Source organism: Orbicella faveolata, unplaced genomic scaffold (assembly GCF_042242905.1).
Source record: "Orbicella faveolata isolate gen_17 unplaced genomic scaffold, um_ofav_v1 contig_34, whole genome shotgun sequence".
Classification (NCBI taxonomy): Eukaryota; Metazoa; Cnidaria; class Anthozoa; order Scleractinia; family Merulinidae; genus Orbicella; species Orbicella faveolata.
Window position 1 is genome coordinate 2,563,844 of NW_028301563.1, and position 16,090 is coordinate 2,579,933.

At 37.5% G+C, this 16,090-nt stretch overlaps 2 protein-coding genes across 3 annotated transcripts; one reads left to right on the plus strand and one right to left on the minus strand.

Moving 5' to 3' along the window:
- Nucleotides 1–6: 6 nt before the first annotated feature.
- Nucleotides 7–8,508, plus strand: LOC110058978 (F-box only protein 9-like). Of its 2 annotated transcripts, XM_089272021.1 has the most exons (14): nucleotides 7–131; nucleotides 536–739; nucleotides 1,609–1,666; nucleotides 2,419–2,505; nucleotides 3,117–3,168; nucleotides 4,099–4,180; nucleotides 4,518–4,619; nucleotides 5,083–5,144; nucleotides 5,326–5,414; nucleotides 5,557–5,670; nucleotides 6,040–6,158; nucleotides 6,506–6,613; nucleotides 7,183–7,262; nucleotides 7,769–8,508. In XM_089272021.1, exons 1-14 carry the CDS (start codon nucleotides 126–128, stop codon nucleotides 7,878–7,880), a joined length of 1,275 nt encoding a protein of 424 aa, XP_089128147.1. In that variant the 5' UTR covers nucleotides 7–125; the 3' UTR covers nucleotides 7,881–8,508. The 2 variants fall into 2 exon arrangements, with proteins under 2 accessions (XP_089128147.1, XP_089128149.1); XM_089272023.1 differs by lacking the exons at nucleotides 7,183–7,262; nucleotides 7,769–8,508 and having other exon boundaries at nucleotides 6,040–6,242; nucleotides 6,506–6,614.
- A 2,160-nt stretch (nucleotides 8,509–10,668) lies between these two features.
- LOC110058953 (tyrosyl-DNA phosphodiesterase 2-like) lies at nucleotides 10,669–15,699 on the minus strand. The gene is made up of 5 exons (XM_089272005.1): nucleotides 15,220–15,699; nucleotides 15,063–15,134; nucleotides 14,215–14,270; nucleotides 13,787–13,984; nucleotides 10,669–13,021 (listed from the first exon to the last, which is right to left on the minus strand). Exons 1-5 carry the CDS (start codon nucleotides 15,697–15,699, stop codon nucleotides 12,409–12,411), a joined length of 1,419 nt encoding a protein of 472 aa, XP_089128131.1. The 3' UTR covers nucleotides 10,669–12,408.
- Nucleotides 15,700–16,090: the final 391 nt, after the last annotated feature.

The following is a 16,090-nucleotide window of genomic DNA, read 5'->3' on the forward strand; positions in this document are numbered from 1 at the left end:
GGTACCTAGCTGAGCAACAAAGATGGCGGATAACGCTGAGAAGTGTAAACTGTCTAATTCGTTGTTTTATTTTGTTGGAAAACGGGAACAATTAATTTGTTACGGCATCACAATATCACTATAAGATGGCGGTAAGCATTTATATGGTTTTTTCAAAGCCTGCATCAAGCAATCATGTTATGAACTTGTCACCAAAAACAGTCCAGCATTTAATCGAGCTAGTGTCAGATGTCCTGCAGCCGGATAATATTGCATAAACTTAAGCTTAACTTAAATTATTTGCTTCCAAAGTACTCAACACTTCTGTTATGCATTATACGAGTTAAGCCGTTAAGCGTATAATAGTTTGATTTCTAAATATTTTGCTTACGTATGTTCGGGTCTACAGTTAGTCTTACACCGTCTTACACAGGATTGCATAAGCCATAATCATGTACAATGTAGTAGTGATGAAGTACGGCATATGCCATGTATGGCATATATAAGGCCCTGTGCTAATTACTTAGTCTTATTATTATTTTTTGTTTCTTGCTAGGATGAGGGAAGACTGGAAGACGAGCTTGCCTCATTTCGACGTGAGTGGCGTGAAGAGATCCAGCGGTCAGCAAATGAAAGTGGTTCATCCAGAAATTCTCCAACTACAGAGTCAACCACTCAACCAAGTCGCGGAGGATCACCGAGTCCTCTGGTGTTAGCAAGAAAGAATTCAGCTAATGCAGCACAGCAGTTGGAGGAAAAGGTAGTACCCATTAAATACATGTATGTTCATAGTGTGTACGACCATTAAATAATTGAAGGGGTGTGTGGAAAAAAGCCCTTAGTGACGCTTGATTTCATGTCAAAGTCTCCTTTATTGTACAAGAGAGCAAAAGACAATTTGCTAGGAGAATCTTGCAGTCTATCAGATGTCACTTAGGTTCTTTTATAATGCAGCCCTTCAACTGATTCATGGTGCACTAATTTGGACTCCAGATTGAGTCAGGTTAGAGTTCAAGCCCTGGTCAAGGTCATTTCATCATGGTTTTGGGCAAGACACTTCTTGTAGTGCTGCTTCGATTATAACTCTGGTGACCTACATGTAAACACACCAACTAAAAATTGTGGTACACTGTATTTCCTTCTTTTTTTTAAAAGTCCTCTTTCCAACTGTGAGCCACAAGAAACTTCAAGCCTGGAGTCTCACCAGGCTTTTAGCCAGGATTTGAACAGTGGGCGTCCAAAGTGCACTATAGAGCCTGCTCAAATGAACAACAATGGCAACCAGGGTTGTCATTAAGGGCTGTAACCTGTAACACTTGCTACAGTGCAGCGGCTGAGTATGCTTCATTTTCCCTTGATGTTATGGGTGAAATTGCCTGTTGTTGATAGAATTCACCCAGAAAGTAGCAAGTTGCCGCAGGTGTGGAGAACATTAGGCAACAGGTGACTTAAACCTTAATGAGAGCCCTGGCAACATGAATTATAATTAAAAACATTTTTCTTTAAAAAGTGACCATCCACAGGATGCCTGCAATCTGGCCAAAAGCTTGAGTCTCCCTTTTGTATTTTCATTCAGTCTAATAAATTCTTTTTGTTTTGTTTTGTTTTGTTTTGTTTTGTTTTGAATAGGCAGCGCAGTTGTTCCTGCAGGGAGTATCTGCTGAAAGGAGTGGAAATGTTTATGAAGGTAATATTTGGCCTGGAATTTAAAATACTGCTTACTGTGTGGCCCTTTCTACCTCCAGCTTCGGTTAATTCTCCTGAGCCCTTGATCCTGGTACATATAGTAATGACATGCATACATGTACTATACATTGTGCTTATTTAATATTACAATTTTCTTTTAGATCCAATACTTACTAAATCGATTACATTGTTACACATACACTGTTAAGATGACTAAGAAGGCCGATAACTCTAATCAGTCAATTGGGTTAAGTGAAGGTTCATTATTTTCTACATGTAAGTACATGTATTGGACCATTGAAGTACGTACATGTGCAGTTACCAGTCACAGCTCCTTGTCAGTTATTGTTAAGTCATGCAGCCATAGTGTAGTGTAAATCGCTCATTAACCAAGCACTTTCAGGATTGTGTATTTGTACTGTAGTAAGATTAAAAGATATACTTACAAGTACATGTAGGGGAACCCCATTAATACAACCCTGACAATTAGCGGTGATACTACATGTAAAAACAGTTAATAATACAGTGATGTAAAACATGGAACAGTATGTCCACTCGGAGATAAGCAAACCAAAATTGTTGATGTCAGGTTGAAAAGTATAATTATATACCCTGTAGTTATACTAAAGGGGTTCTTAAAATAAGAAAATGGTTGACAAAGCTTCTTTTTCAGGATGAAGAAAGATTAAGAAGCCATACTAATGAAGTGGTAATCATTTTAAGTTGTTATTAACATTTTACCTTCCTTTTCAGCCATTTATTTTTATCGACAAGCTGTCCAGCTTGTTCCAGACATTGAGTTTAGAATCAAAGATTTTGCCAATCAGAACTTAGCATCAGGTATGTGTTAAGTTTGTACAAGTAGGCTGTACGTTTGTACGGTTTGGAGATTTCAAATCCAGTGTGAAATTATTGTAATCTAATTTGGTATGTATTATTACCTGTATTTCTTTTGATTAATGCCATCTGTTTTTTACGAATACAATAAAGGAGACATTTGATGCCAAAGGAAAAATAATAAAATAATAATAATAGTAATAATGATGATGATGATGATAATTTAATAATGATCATGATCATGATAATAATAACAATAACAGTAATAATTTACAAAGTTCTATACAAATTTGCTAGGTTTGATATAGTGTTGTAAACTTACACTCAATATTCAATGTGAAACTGCATACTACACTGCATGTAATCAGACCATGATACTACGTTGTAGATTCTGGTATCATGGAGAAGTAACATTAAAGATAAGTTTTCTGTCTTCCCGTGAGATATTTTTTCCCAGAACACACTTGATTAGAGATCCACCCACCATCTACATGTATACCCTACCAAGGAGGAGTTGTATATGGGCTATGGACCTTGCAGCACTGCTTTCAAGTAGTGCATGTAATTGTTATTTTGTGCACACATTTTTGATTCCCCGTATGATTGTGTTGTAGACAACGAGGATGATGATGACAATGAGGCTGACTTACCTCAGGACCCTGACGAGTAAGGCTTATGTCACTTCTTTTTGAAATCATACATGCATTCATGTACACATGTGTGTAACTTAGTACTGACAGTCATTTTCTTTGTGAAGGTGGTCGTTTAGATTAAAGAATATTGATTAGATCACAGATAATGACATCATGGTAAGGACAAAAACGTGCCATTACATGTAGGCAAGCATGTCACTGATGATCTATTACTGAACAGATGCATAGCAACTAATCATGGAATCTACTTGGTTATTATTAGTATTACTATTAATTATTGTTATTGATTTCCATTACAAATTGCAAAATATAATTTCTCACAAGACAAGATTCTCGTCCTGTGAGAGGGTGGTAACTTACTTTTGGGCAGTACTGTACATTACCCACATACATGAACAGCGTTTACACACTAATCAAGGTGGCATTGTAATAAATAAATTTATAAATAAATATTACTTTTATTATTAGTCACAATAAAAAAAAAGAAAGAAAGAAAGAAAACAATCAAATTAACAAACACACAAACAAGAACAGAGTCAGACTAGTTATAAGTAGGACTAATTATGATACGAATTGTAAAAAGGGAAAGTTGCAAATATAAATACAGCCTTGTTTTATTTAAGAAACAAAAAATGTGTTAATGATGTCATCAGACCAATCAAAATGTGCCCAAAATAATTTGACATACATGTCTTCAGAGAGATGTTAATGGTATGTGTAATGTATTTAAGACATGATTGTGTTTTTTAAAACTAGTAGTGGCATTAATTTATGTCCTGTGGTTTTTAATAGGTTATGGAATTGATTAAATTTACAATCATTATGATAATAAAACAACAACAACAAAAGCAACTATATTCTGTGTCAGTGAAAGCATCAGACGGCCTGTTATGTAGCAGTAGGAAATTCTGATGGGAGCCTGTTGTCTTTGTTTATTCTGCAGCATGCTTCATTTGGCTGATTTGGCCAACAGGTTCCATTCTCTTTCTGTAATTGGAATTTGTCAGCCGCACTATGAAACAAGGGTACGCTATTAAATCAAATAACGATATAATTGTTTCCTGACTCTGTAGTAGACATAATAAGAAACAAGATACTGGAGCAGAGTCAATGTTTTAGTGATCACAAGCTTTTGATGCTCACAGCGTCTTTCTCGAAGTTAACTAATTTGACAGTGTACATGTTAAACTGCAGTGAACAGTATCAAGTTTTTTTAAAGACGGTAGGAACAATTGCACGCATACATTGTACAGTGTATGTGTCACAATCCCCTGAAAGCAAGACACAAGACCACATAAAAGGCATGCACATGTACTGGCATTCTGTCCTTGATTAATAGATATTCTTGTTTTTTTCTTCCAGATGACTCACATCTCTGCCATCCCTCTGGAACTTATCATGTATATTTTCAAGTGGGTAGTGTCCACAGAGCTTGATATGAAGTCTTTGGAACACTTGGGACGGGTACAAAGAAACAGTTTAATTTATATTTTACTAATTATGAATGAATGAGGTCTTTATTTCTTATTGAAAAAAAAAACCATCAGTAGACACAAGTCTTTACAATCAAATCCTGAATGAAAACAAGATAAATAAATAAAATGAACAAATAAAATAGCTCATTCAGCTTCAGAACAATAATTTGCATGTAACCACTTATTAATAAATTTTATATTTCTGGAGAAAGCTAAGGCAGCATGATCGTATAGTACATGTATTTAGTCTTACACTATAAGTCTTCAGTCCTGGAATTCTTGATCTGGAATCCATCCCACAAACCATGTGCATAATGCCACCATACTGTTTTCAATTTCTCTTCATTTTTGTCTCTGTTCATCACCCCTGGCCAGTGTTTTTATGAAAGGTAATATACAGCCCTCGTGATTCTGACATTTTTTGTTTTGCTTTCTTTTTTTCCTCTTGTTAGGTTTGTAAAGGTTTTTATGCCTGTGCTAGAGATCCAGACATATGGAAACTTGCTTGTCTCAGGTACATGTAGAATAAAATTATACTTTCTACATGTATAAATTACAACTTTTTATGCTCTTCAAATAACAAATTGGAAGGCTGGACCAGTTTATAGGCATGTAAAGTTTTAGTGATTATGAGCTAGCAATTCAAGTAAGTACCTTGTGCATTGTAATTTTTGTGTGCTGGCTTTGTATTTCAGGGTCTGGGGAGTTAACTGTGGCAGTGCTGTGGAGTGGAATGGCTCATGGCGACTGATGTACATTGAACGCCCACACCTTCTGTTTGTTGGTATGGAGTTAATATTGAACTGGTGATGACGGTTGCCTGAACTTTACTTTATGCCTTGATCCTTCTTTTCTTTTGCTCATTTACATGCTGACAAAGTTTTGGAGGCGGTTTATTAAAAACTTGTGTGATTCTTAATCAACAGGTGTCTATATAAGTAAGACTTCATATATCAGACAAGGAGAAAAAAACCTGGATATGTGCTACCGGCCATTCCATGTGGTGGAATATTATCGTTACATGAGATTTTTTATTGATGGTAAGGGCATGATAATTTCATACAATGATTGTTTTCTTGATTTGAAACACAGCCTTAAAACATCTTGTTTGGTGTACTACATGTATGTTTTTGGTGATCTATAAATTAAAGTGCTTCATGTTTGGAAAATTTTGGAATTATTATTTTCAAACAGGGAGTGGTCTTTCGCAAATCAGCAAATCTCAGAGTTCAGAATGGTGTATTCTGTCCTCAAAAGACAGCCTTCTATTCGTAAAGATCTATCAGTCAAAATCAATATTGCGAGTCACACCTTTACTTCATGAGAGATAAATCAACTTGACTAATATCCTTGCTTAATTTTGAGTTCACAGTTATGTATTTTTTCTTTCTCACATTTTTTTAAAACAGGGACTGTTGTAATTCACACAAGTGCAGATGAACCTGTTACTGCTATTCCAAGGCTGAAACTCAAGCACGGTGGTAATCCATCTGTTTCAGTGGGTCATTACAGACTGTCTGGGGATAGGGTATGTTTCATGACTGATACCCTGACAGTACAGACGTTGGCCGAACAGTGAAGGCAGAGATAATTTGTTACTGCATCTTAGAGCGTGGAATCTGTTTTGTTACCATTGCCCTGTAGTTGTATACTTGTTCCTAAATAATTATGTACATTTGGAAAGGCAGGCACAACCTCACATCACCCTATTTTCTGTGCTTCTAAGGCTTTTGAAACAGGCCCAGCACAATTTCAAACTTCATTCTTACACTGCACTGTAAGTATTTTCGCCCAGTACTATTTTTGACTAATAGGTGACCTCGTACTAAAACTTACTGAAACCCCTGTTACTATTCAATTACATGTATTATGCAGGTCATCATTGTTGTCCGTAAAACAGTTACTGGTGAAGGCCACAATCAGTCCAGAGGTCGACGATCTAAAGGCCCTCCGCCAACCATCTTGGAACAAGTTTTTCACATGGTAAGTTGACTAAAATGAGGGAAAATGACAAAAATTTATTAAAAGTTATTATGCAACAAGTGACAAGAATAATTAAAACAGCCAAGCTCCAACAGCTAAAGGAATTTCCTTTGTACATGTGTGACACTCATCACTGTCTGTTGAATTATTTTCTCTCTACAATCCCTGCTTGTCTGAGTGATTATTTCAAGGTTGTTGGGTCACCAGTTATGATGGCGTGGTTGCACTGTTGCAGAGCTGGCAGGAATGCAGGGCAGACAGCGGTGAAAACATTTGCCTCCCAGCATTGTTGCCTGGGTTTGAATTCCAGATCCACATCAGATGTGGTGCGAGTTCAATGTGGGTTCTTTTAATTGTTCCAAGGGCTTTTTCTGGGTTTATTTCAATTGGTTTTTCTTCCTCTGTCTACAGAAACCAACCTTTCCAAATTACATGTATACAGGATTGGCAGTTGCAACATTTGCTACCCTTGCTAAACAAAGTCAATCATTAACAAGAAATAATCTACATTACTGGGGATTCATAATTGTTAGTTAATCATTAATCAATTAATTAACCTTCTTTTCAAGGAATTACAAATCAACAGTAGTGGACGTCGCCACCATAATCAGCTCACATGGATGCATTACACTGTTAATACAACCTACAGGTTATTCTCACATTTTGGTTGCTTTTAGTGGGAAATATTAGCAACGCAACTGGAAATGTAGTAACAATTGTTCTTGTATTCCATCGGTTGATAACTCCTATAAAATGTTTGCGATAATGCTGATGAACGCTAAAAAAAGAGATAGATGAATAAAAATATTTGGGGGCAGTATGACTTCTCATCTTTTGTTTTGTCTCCAATAAGGGTCCCACAAGTGAGTGCAAGATCAGACTCGCCCCGAACTTTTTTCCAGTTGCTAAAGTAGCTAATAGTTACTTGAAGTTCAAATCGCAATGAATATAGTTGACAAGTTTTGGCTGGATTTTGAGGGTGGGCAGGATTTCAAGGGGTTCCAGCAATAACAAGCTTGCATGATCATCTTTCCTAAGCAAAAAGCTTTTAATTACCGTTTCTCTAGCCTAGTGGCTATGCTGTGCATGAGTACATGTACATAGCAACCAAAAAGGGTTGGTTATATACTCATTCTTAATCCTTGTTATTTTCAGGTCATCTGGTCAGACAGTTAGCTCACAGTTTGATTTAAATAACCAGTTTCCACCATTGTACTTCTCCCCTGTCAGAAGTTTCAGCAGCAATGCCATAGCACCATTAGATTAGCACTGCTTAATCAAGGAAGGACTTGGCTGCTTTAATTTAAGATCTGAGGCCCCTGGCCATAATACATATACACGAACAGAAAATTGAAATGTGTACATTGTCTGCGTCAGGGTTCGACACTAACTTTTCAACTTACTAGCCAAGTGGCTAGTAGCCAAAACCTTTTTTTTTTTACTAGCCAAGCATTGTGGTTGGTTACCTTATTACATGAAATTTTCGCGACATGTTTATTTCGTGACTTGGGGTGTGCATATTTCGTGACACTCAAATTCGGCAATTTTGCAAAAATTTTGTATTTTTAGTCACTTTAATTTCGCGTTTTTGAGTAACACAAAATTTATCTTCTTGGCAATGCTACTTAGACATGTCTTTGAATGTAGTAAACTGACTCTATCAAAGGTACAATAACGTCAAAAGTAACAAAGACACGATGGCGGTACTATATGTCAACAGCAACTTAATGTGTTATTGTAGTCAACGTTCAACACGCTACTTGGCTTTAATCGATAAGACGTAATGTGCAATTTAACGATAGAGTGCGAAGAAAGCGATGAAAAGGGAGCGATTGCTACAAACAAAATAAATTACAAGTTATAGACGAATACAATAAAAGAAACAGAAATAACGAGCCGAAGGTAGACGATACTTACAAACGTTGTATGACTAGGAAGCTAAGGAACACGTAAAAGGAAAACGGCAGGGCGGTAAATGAAACGAGATGACAGTAGCGTCGTGATGAAAATGCACAACTACACTAGAAAGACGCATACAAAAGAGGAGTGAAACAAAGCAAAATTATGCGAAAAAACCTAACAGAATATCGATAACGTGAAAGCGAGATAAACGAAAAGAATGCGATGATCACGAAAGAATGCACGTACAAACGGAAAAAATAACAAAGAATTAAATGCGGCTGCAACATGTGTTATGTTCCTGACACTTACATATTTGCGTCACTTTAATTTCATGACTTTTTTAAAATCGTGAAATTTGCAAAATTAGCGAGTCGCAAAAATTTCAGGTAGATCTAATAACAGCATGGGAGGCGCGGTGACCTCATGGTTAGTGCACTCATCTCTGGATCGAGCGGTCCGGGTTTGAGCACTGGCCGGGGACATTGTGTTGTGTACTTGGGCAAGACACTTTACTCTCACAGTGCCTCTCTCTACCCAGGTGTATAAATGGGTACCGGCAAACTTAATGCTGGAGGTAACCCTGCGATGGACTAGCATCCCATCCAGGGAGGAGCAGAAATACTCCTAGTCGCTTCATGCTACGGAAACCGGGATAAGCTCCGGCCTGATGGGCCACTTGGCTCGTACACAGACTTTACCTTCACCTTACCAATAACGGCAGAATTACTAGCAAGACTTGGAAGCACAACGCAAGCGACTCTCTTTAATACCTAATGTTGGTAATTATACTGTAGTTCCCGAAAAGACTTGCAGGACTCTGTTTTTCTTTAAGACTTCCTTGGGAAAACATCGAGACCCTCAAGATGTCACTGTAAAAACTGTTGAGACTTCTTCACAGACATGCACCGTAGAAATGTTTCAAAAGCAAAACAACTATCTGGACAGTACTGTAAACTGTCGTTGGTGAAATTCGACTGCTAAACACTGCTGATTTAAATGTCGAAGGAAATCTTTCTCATCTAATTATTTCTGCAGTGGTAAGTTTGTAAGTATACATGCAACAACAAATCATCCATTTATTGTTACGCTGAATGAAATGTTATCCCTTCACAGTTCCGCACCATTTTGTGCATGAAAAAAAATTCGTAACACAGAGCATTGATGGGTGCTTTCAGAAGATGCTGTCTTGTTTGTCAAATATTTCTTTCAGCAAAATTAACATGTTCAGTTCCCGTCTACATACCACCCAGCGAAAAGTAGACAAACTTAAATTTGCATACGTGCTGAACACCACATGCCTGGTACCATGATATGTCCACAATGAAATTCTGACCTTGTTTGCGAGAAAAGTGTAAATTTTGTGTTTGTCTTCCTTGAAGAAGACAGAAACTAGTTCAGCCAATTTCATTTTGTTGACTAGCCAAAGTGGCTAGTGGAAATTGAAAACCTACTAGCCAAAACTAAATTTCCACTAGTCTGTGGTTAGTTTGGCTACCGTTAGTGTTGAGCCCTGCTGTGTGGAAAACAAGTGATGAAGATGCTGATTTCTTTTGACTCAACCTTTAAATATCTACAGTTTTTTTGGTCAGAAAATTGTAGAAACTGATATGAAATCAGTTTGAAGTAAACTAGAAAATATCATTATCATCTTTGCAGCGGTGGGGGGATTTGAAAAGAGTTTTCTTGACATAGGTTTTACTTAATGCACTTGTAAGTACGGGTGGGGCGTTGCTGCCTAATTGCACTGTCATAACCTCTCTTAGTAAGAGACAAATGACCTCCACAAGAACACCAAAGTTACGAAAACAAAAACATCTCAAATTTGTATGTTGTAAACTACTGATAACGAAACAATACCACATGAAAGTACTGTTAGTACTTTTTAATAGCTCTTATTTGATTAGTCACACACTAGGGTGTAATCCGACTGCTACAATAAGGTGTAAAACAGGAAAGTTCTTCCTGATAGCTTTCTTGTCAATGGTCCAACAGTTGATTACTGCAATGGGAAGTGAGTTAGTCTGCTAATTAATGCAAGTGTCATACTGTACCATCATCAAGCATGCCCTTGCATACGAGTGGTTGGTTTCATATATATATTTTTTGAGGGGGGGGGGGGAGGGGAGGGGAGGGGAGTTGTCAAAGCAAATCAATTATACAATGTAATTGTTGGAGGTTTAATGTCAATTTAGAACAACAATTACTTTTTACAGCCTTTAATTTTGTGTGTTGTGATTTTGGCTTAAGTTGTAATTGATTAGTTTTGTTTCCATGATGTACTGGTAACCATTGCTTCGGTTTTAATTACTTAGCCATAGAGTAGTTTTCAATTGAGAGTTGTAAAACTAAAACCAAAGCAATATTATTACTTACTAGAGTACTCAGCCAATCTCAAACCATAGTAAAACCACAACCAAAGTAATTGCCCAATTACTTCCGACACTTAATTGAAAACGTGTTATCTGCAGCTGTCAAACATGAGGCTGGCTGAACCGATTTGAGATATGAACTACACTGGTTTAGGCACAAACAGCCAACATCCTATAACTTTGTTTTCCACTTCCTTGAAACTTACAGTTTTGCAATGGGAAATTGTATAATTAGTGGCACTTTCAAGTGAATGTGTATGTGGTAGTTCAATGTAACCCTTAGTACAATTTGATATTTTCCTTTGTTTCACGTGCATTTTAATATATTACCGTATACCAGAGCAAAGGAAGAAATTGAACCACAACATGTACACAATGTATGCTATGTTGAAATACCAATAAAAATTTCAAATAATTTTAGCATTGAGTCAAATTACTATTAATACGGCTAGTTTCAAGAAGTAAATGCACCAGAAATTTTGACAACAATTCCTCTTCCCCAAGAAGTACATCCCGAAATAAGCATGTCAAATCTAGACGTATCATATCAGGGCATTTACATGTGACATAATTTTCTAGCTTACAGTAGGTACCGGTACACATGCCTGTAAATGGAAAACTCTAACACTGTTCATACAAAACCACAACAAAATGTTAATTTTACAGTCCTACTCAAAAAATTATGTCAAACTTCAAATGAGCCAATCCTTATGTCACTATTAGGTATATGTAAGGTTCCACATCTGAATCAGCTACATGTACTATCACATTTGTGTTTGGGTTGGCCCCTGCTATATGACTATGATAGTCAAATAGAATGGCAGAAGTTTGACTTTGATTCAGATGTCAAACTAGCACGTCTCAAATCTAATGCAAAAGTGCGATGTTTGAACCGCGCGTAAAAGGTACATGTACTAACAAGGTTTAACCACTACTTGTCCACCCCATCTTCACTGCTCCTGAGCAATGTGCATGGTGTTACATGCAATATGACAACACTGAGGTGTTTAGTACATGTAACAGGCAGAAAGAGTAAACATGAAGTGTGGAGAGAGTACATCAACTAAGTAACACAGTCTAGGATCCCTGGCCGGGGGGACTACCATGTAAAAGGAACAGTGGTGTTTGTACCTGTTAGGTGTTAAAGAAACGATTTTCATTCCTCTTAAGGTGTTCAGCCTTAAAAGGTCCACAGTGGGAGCTTTTGCAGTACCTTTTAGGGTATTGAGCTTAAAAAAAGTTGACAGGAAATATAACCTGAATTTAATTTTGTCTCAGATTTGGTACCCCTTGCGGGGTGAAAAAAATTCAAGCCACGCTCACAAAGCAGGATCTTGGTACCTGTTAGGGGTTCTTTACAAACTTTCCGATGAGCACCCCTGTCTTTTTTATATGAGAGTCCCCCCCACCTCCTGGGTCTAGGACAAGTTCTATATTCATAATGAGTTCTTTGCACTCTGCCATTGTGGCAGATTTTGGTGACTGATAACCATGAACCCAAAAGTTTTTTTTCCCCTGATCTGACTACTTCTCATTACTTGATTGAGAGAACTCGCACCACACACCCCAGTGGTCACTAGGAAACCTCCCACACCCTGCTAGCCTTTCCATTCCTACCAATGCAAATTTTGTTGCCTTCAAGGCATGTGTGCCTTGTGCAGACCTCTTAAACAACCTGTCAAACCGTATTCTTGGCTTCCTAGGATATGCCCAGTCAAGATTGTCATTAATACTCATATCCCAGGTGAACTGGGAATCTGCTGGCCTTCCACATTCCTCCCATGCATCCACTACCCCACTTGGCAATCCCCCAACTGACGACACCTCAGCATCACGGAGGTTTGTATCGCCACCAAATATTACAGTGGCTTGTGGTGGCTGCTCTTTCATGTTCATTAAGACTTGTTCAAATTGTCTTTTCCGTTCGCCTTTGCACTGTGCAGTGCTCTCAAGGTGTGAAGTCATCAGAATTAGTTCAGTCTTGTTCTTGTGCATTACTGGTTGACAAAGCAGATGTCGTCCCATTTTACTCGACTGGAAATATGTACAATGAAGTTCATCTGTTGTTTTAATCGACGAGTTCTTGAGAAGTAATATATTAAAGTATGCATGAGTTGGCCCATACTTGCAGGAATACCTTAAAATAAGACAGTGAATCCACAGCAAATAAATTCAAACCTTTTTACCCTGCACACAAATGTCTCTTACTAACTGAGACAGAGTACCCATTAACACACAGGTGTGTGTCTTATATGCACAAAAAATGAAAAGGACACACAGTATTTGGCAAAGTGCATCCTTGAGAGGCAGGAAAAATGTTCTGAAAATTTTAGTAAATAGGCAAAGGACCCCTGAAAAGCAAAAAGAACCCCAACTCTTTGGAACTGGGGGTCTCAAGGACCCTTAACTATCAAAACCAGTGGGAACTCTACTGAGATGTATTTCCATTGATATGAAACTTTCAGAATTTGAACTTATTAAGCTGAATTTAAGTGCTCCAAAATTAATTGCGTCCATAAAATCCTCGCATTTACCATAAGTTAGATTTATTAATAATGTTCATGAGAGCTTGAAAATATTAGTTTCATTTTGCAAATTTAACCTAACAAAGCAATGTTTCTAGTGATGGTCAGACTACAAGTTATATCTCCAGATTGTCATCTTTCAATTCAAGTTTTTCATTGTTCAGCCTTTTCTTTTTTCTGGGATTCAACAACAAAAATGTGTCGTACACATACAGTAACCACTTACCAGCAAACACTTCTCCAAAAAAAGTACACAGTAAATCATTATCTACAGGCAAACAATCCCCACCCCAACCCAACCTATTGTAAATCACCCAAAATATGACTGCAAAATAATATGCATTTTGATACTTTCTCAGCATAGCTGCGGTACTTACCCAGAGCATTTTGACTGAAAAATGGAGAAGGACTTTGGGATCACCTCTTGCAAGAATACAGCATCAGGTTTTAGGCTATTTATAATATGGCAGACTTTTCTTGTACGCTCGATGAGATTCCTCTCGTCCAGGCCGTCAACATTCCATGACAAGACAGTTAAGTTTGGATTTGGATCTGTTTCTTCTGCCTCACCTTGGCTGTACATTTAAAAAATAAGTGTGCATAGTCAAACTGTATCAGTACAATTTATTACTTTAACAACTTAAGACTGTAACATTTGAAGGTTGACATCAGGTTTTGAAGGCTTATAAACGTGTATCTAATATGTCTCGTGATGAGAACTGAAGCTAAGAAATATCTTCATCCTTCTGTAGTGAGAAATGCAAAGCCTCCACATCAACAATATGGTTGTAGAACGGAACTTTACCTTTCCACTGTCCCACTTCCAGATGAGCAAGCTAACTGATTGCCATGCTCAGACACCTGAGATAAACAATTTTGACACATTTTAACATATGTTATTGACCAAGTGTGAGGTCCAGATGTACATGTAGGAATATTTGTATTTATTTAATTTTAGTATTTGCTAAGTTCTCTTTTTCTGTTTGTTCACATATTCATCATACATGTTATGTGTGGGTCAAGACAAAGTCAAGGTCCTCATACAAACAGAGAAAAGAACAACGATTTGATATGATTACCGCATGCTCAGCAGAAGTCAGTTTGAGAAGCTGGGAGGAGCCGCCGAACATTTGATCGATGGTAGCAAAAAACACATTTGTCAGTTGAACTTTGAATTTTAGAATCTGCATGTTATTGGCCGTTTTCACACTAGAGACGGATAATCTGACCAAGACGGGTTATCCGTCCAGCACAGATAATCCGTCTTGGTGTGAAAACGGAACAGTGTTCACTTTAGACGGATAATCCGTCTAAAATGAACACTGTTCTGTTTTCACACTAAGACGAATTATCTGTGCTGGACAAATAACCCATCTTAGACGGATTATCTGTCTCTAGCGTGAAAACAGCCCATACCAAGACGGAAAATGAAGCAGACAGATAATCCGTCTAGACAGATTAGATGGATTATCCGTCTCTAGTGTGAAAACAGCCATTGAAAGGTACAGTAAGCTTACTCACATTGTAAAATGACACTGGTTGTTTTGTCATTATATAAGCTTATATGTAATTGCCATACTAAGTCTAATCAAAAATTAATAACTAAATATTAAAAAATTAATCAATTATAATCCCAAATACTTGTTCACTCACCAGTACAGGGTTTTCCTTGCTTCCATGCCCTCCACGGGCAAAAAGCGAGTCAAAAAACGTATTAATCGCGGACTGAAAGATCAAGAAATTGAACAAACAAGTTTTGATGATTCGAATATGGGGAAGCTGAAATGTTAGCAAAAAACACTCTACACACCTCAACATTCCAACTCGACTGTTGTAAATAGCTCAGCGCCACGGTATCTTCAGCTCCAGTGACGACCATGAATTGATGAACCAAGTCAGTTATTTCAAATTCCTCACTGTCACTACTATCCCCCATGTCTCCTTGTGCTTCAGTCTTCTGTTTCTTCTTCGATTTCTTCGATCTCGCAGTCCTATCCGACAAGACGGAGTACGATGGAATGAGCCCGCAGTTTAGGACAGCAACATTGCTGAGGAACGCAACGTCGAGCAATCGGTCTACAGTCGGCTCACTGTCTGATTGGATGACAATTATCGGACTTCGCCGGACGCTACCCGAATGATTTTCGTTTTCTGAAAAGCGCGCGAAAATGTGTGACCAGGCCTTTATCATGCAAATGTGGAAGCCTGGTAGTTTTTTGACATGCCTACGATGAGCGATACATACAAAGCGATTGATACAGTGTAGTTGATTCTGCGACAATAATTTCATTTTTCAAGGAAGCCTACAGAAAAGACATGGATATAGACACGTACACTCCGATTTTTGTACAGGTAAGGTTCATTTTAAAATCGTAATTTTCAAATATTTTGTCTCGAATTTTGTACGGAGCTCAGAAACTGTCAAAGCTCACATGTGCGATAAGAAACATGTAGAAATCAAGCTTATTTAAGCTTATAAGCTTAACTTTAAGATCCGAACACGCACAGTGTTCAAAATTTAAAATATTCAGGACCCAAGGCAATTATGAAACATATAGGGTGTAAAAGAATAGGGAAAGTATAAAATATAGCTGGGAGTTTTCATCCAAAGAAAAGTGCTACAAATTTAATATTTTTGAGGTCTTCGATTTTTGCTGAAACCAAGAGAACCTTTTATAGTT

Bases quoted from the DNA above. Each gene is read 5' to 3' on its own strand.
- LOC110058953 (XM_089272005.1), bottom strand. From the start codon at position 15,699: ATGAAATTATTGTCGCAGAATCAACTACACTGTATCAATCGCTTTGTA. The intron at 14,271-15,062 runs GTGAGTGAACAA...TGTTTATCTCAG, and splicing joins GCAAGGAAAACCCTGTACTG to GTGTCTGAGCATGGCAATCA. The intron at 13,022-13,786 runs GTAAGTACCGCA...TCTTATTTTAAG, and splicing joins TTTCAGTCAAAATGCTCTGG to GTATTCCTGCAAGTATGGGC.
- LOC110058978 (XM_089272021.1), top strand. The intron at 6,614-7,182 runs GTAAGTTGACTA...CTTCTTTTCAAG, and splicing joins TGGAACAAGTTTTTCACATG to GAATTACAAATCAACAGTAG. The intron at 7,263-7,768 runs GTTATTCTCACA...TGTTATTTTCAG, and splicing joins ACTGTTAATACAACCTACAG to GTCATCTGGTCAGACAGTTA.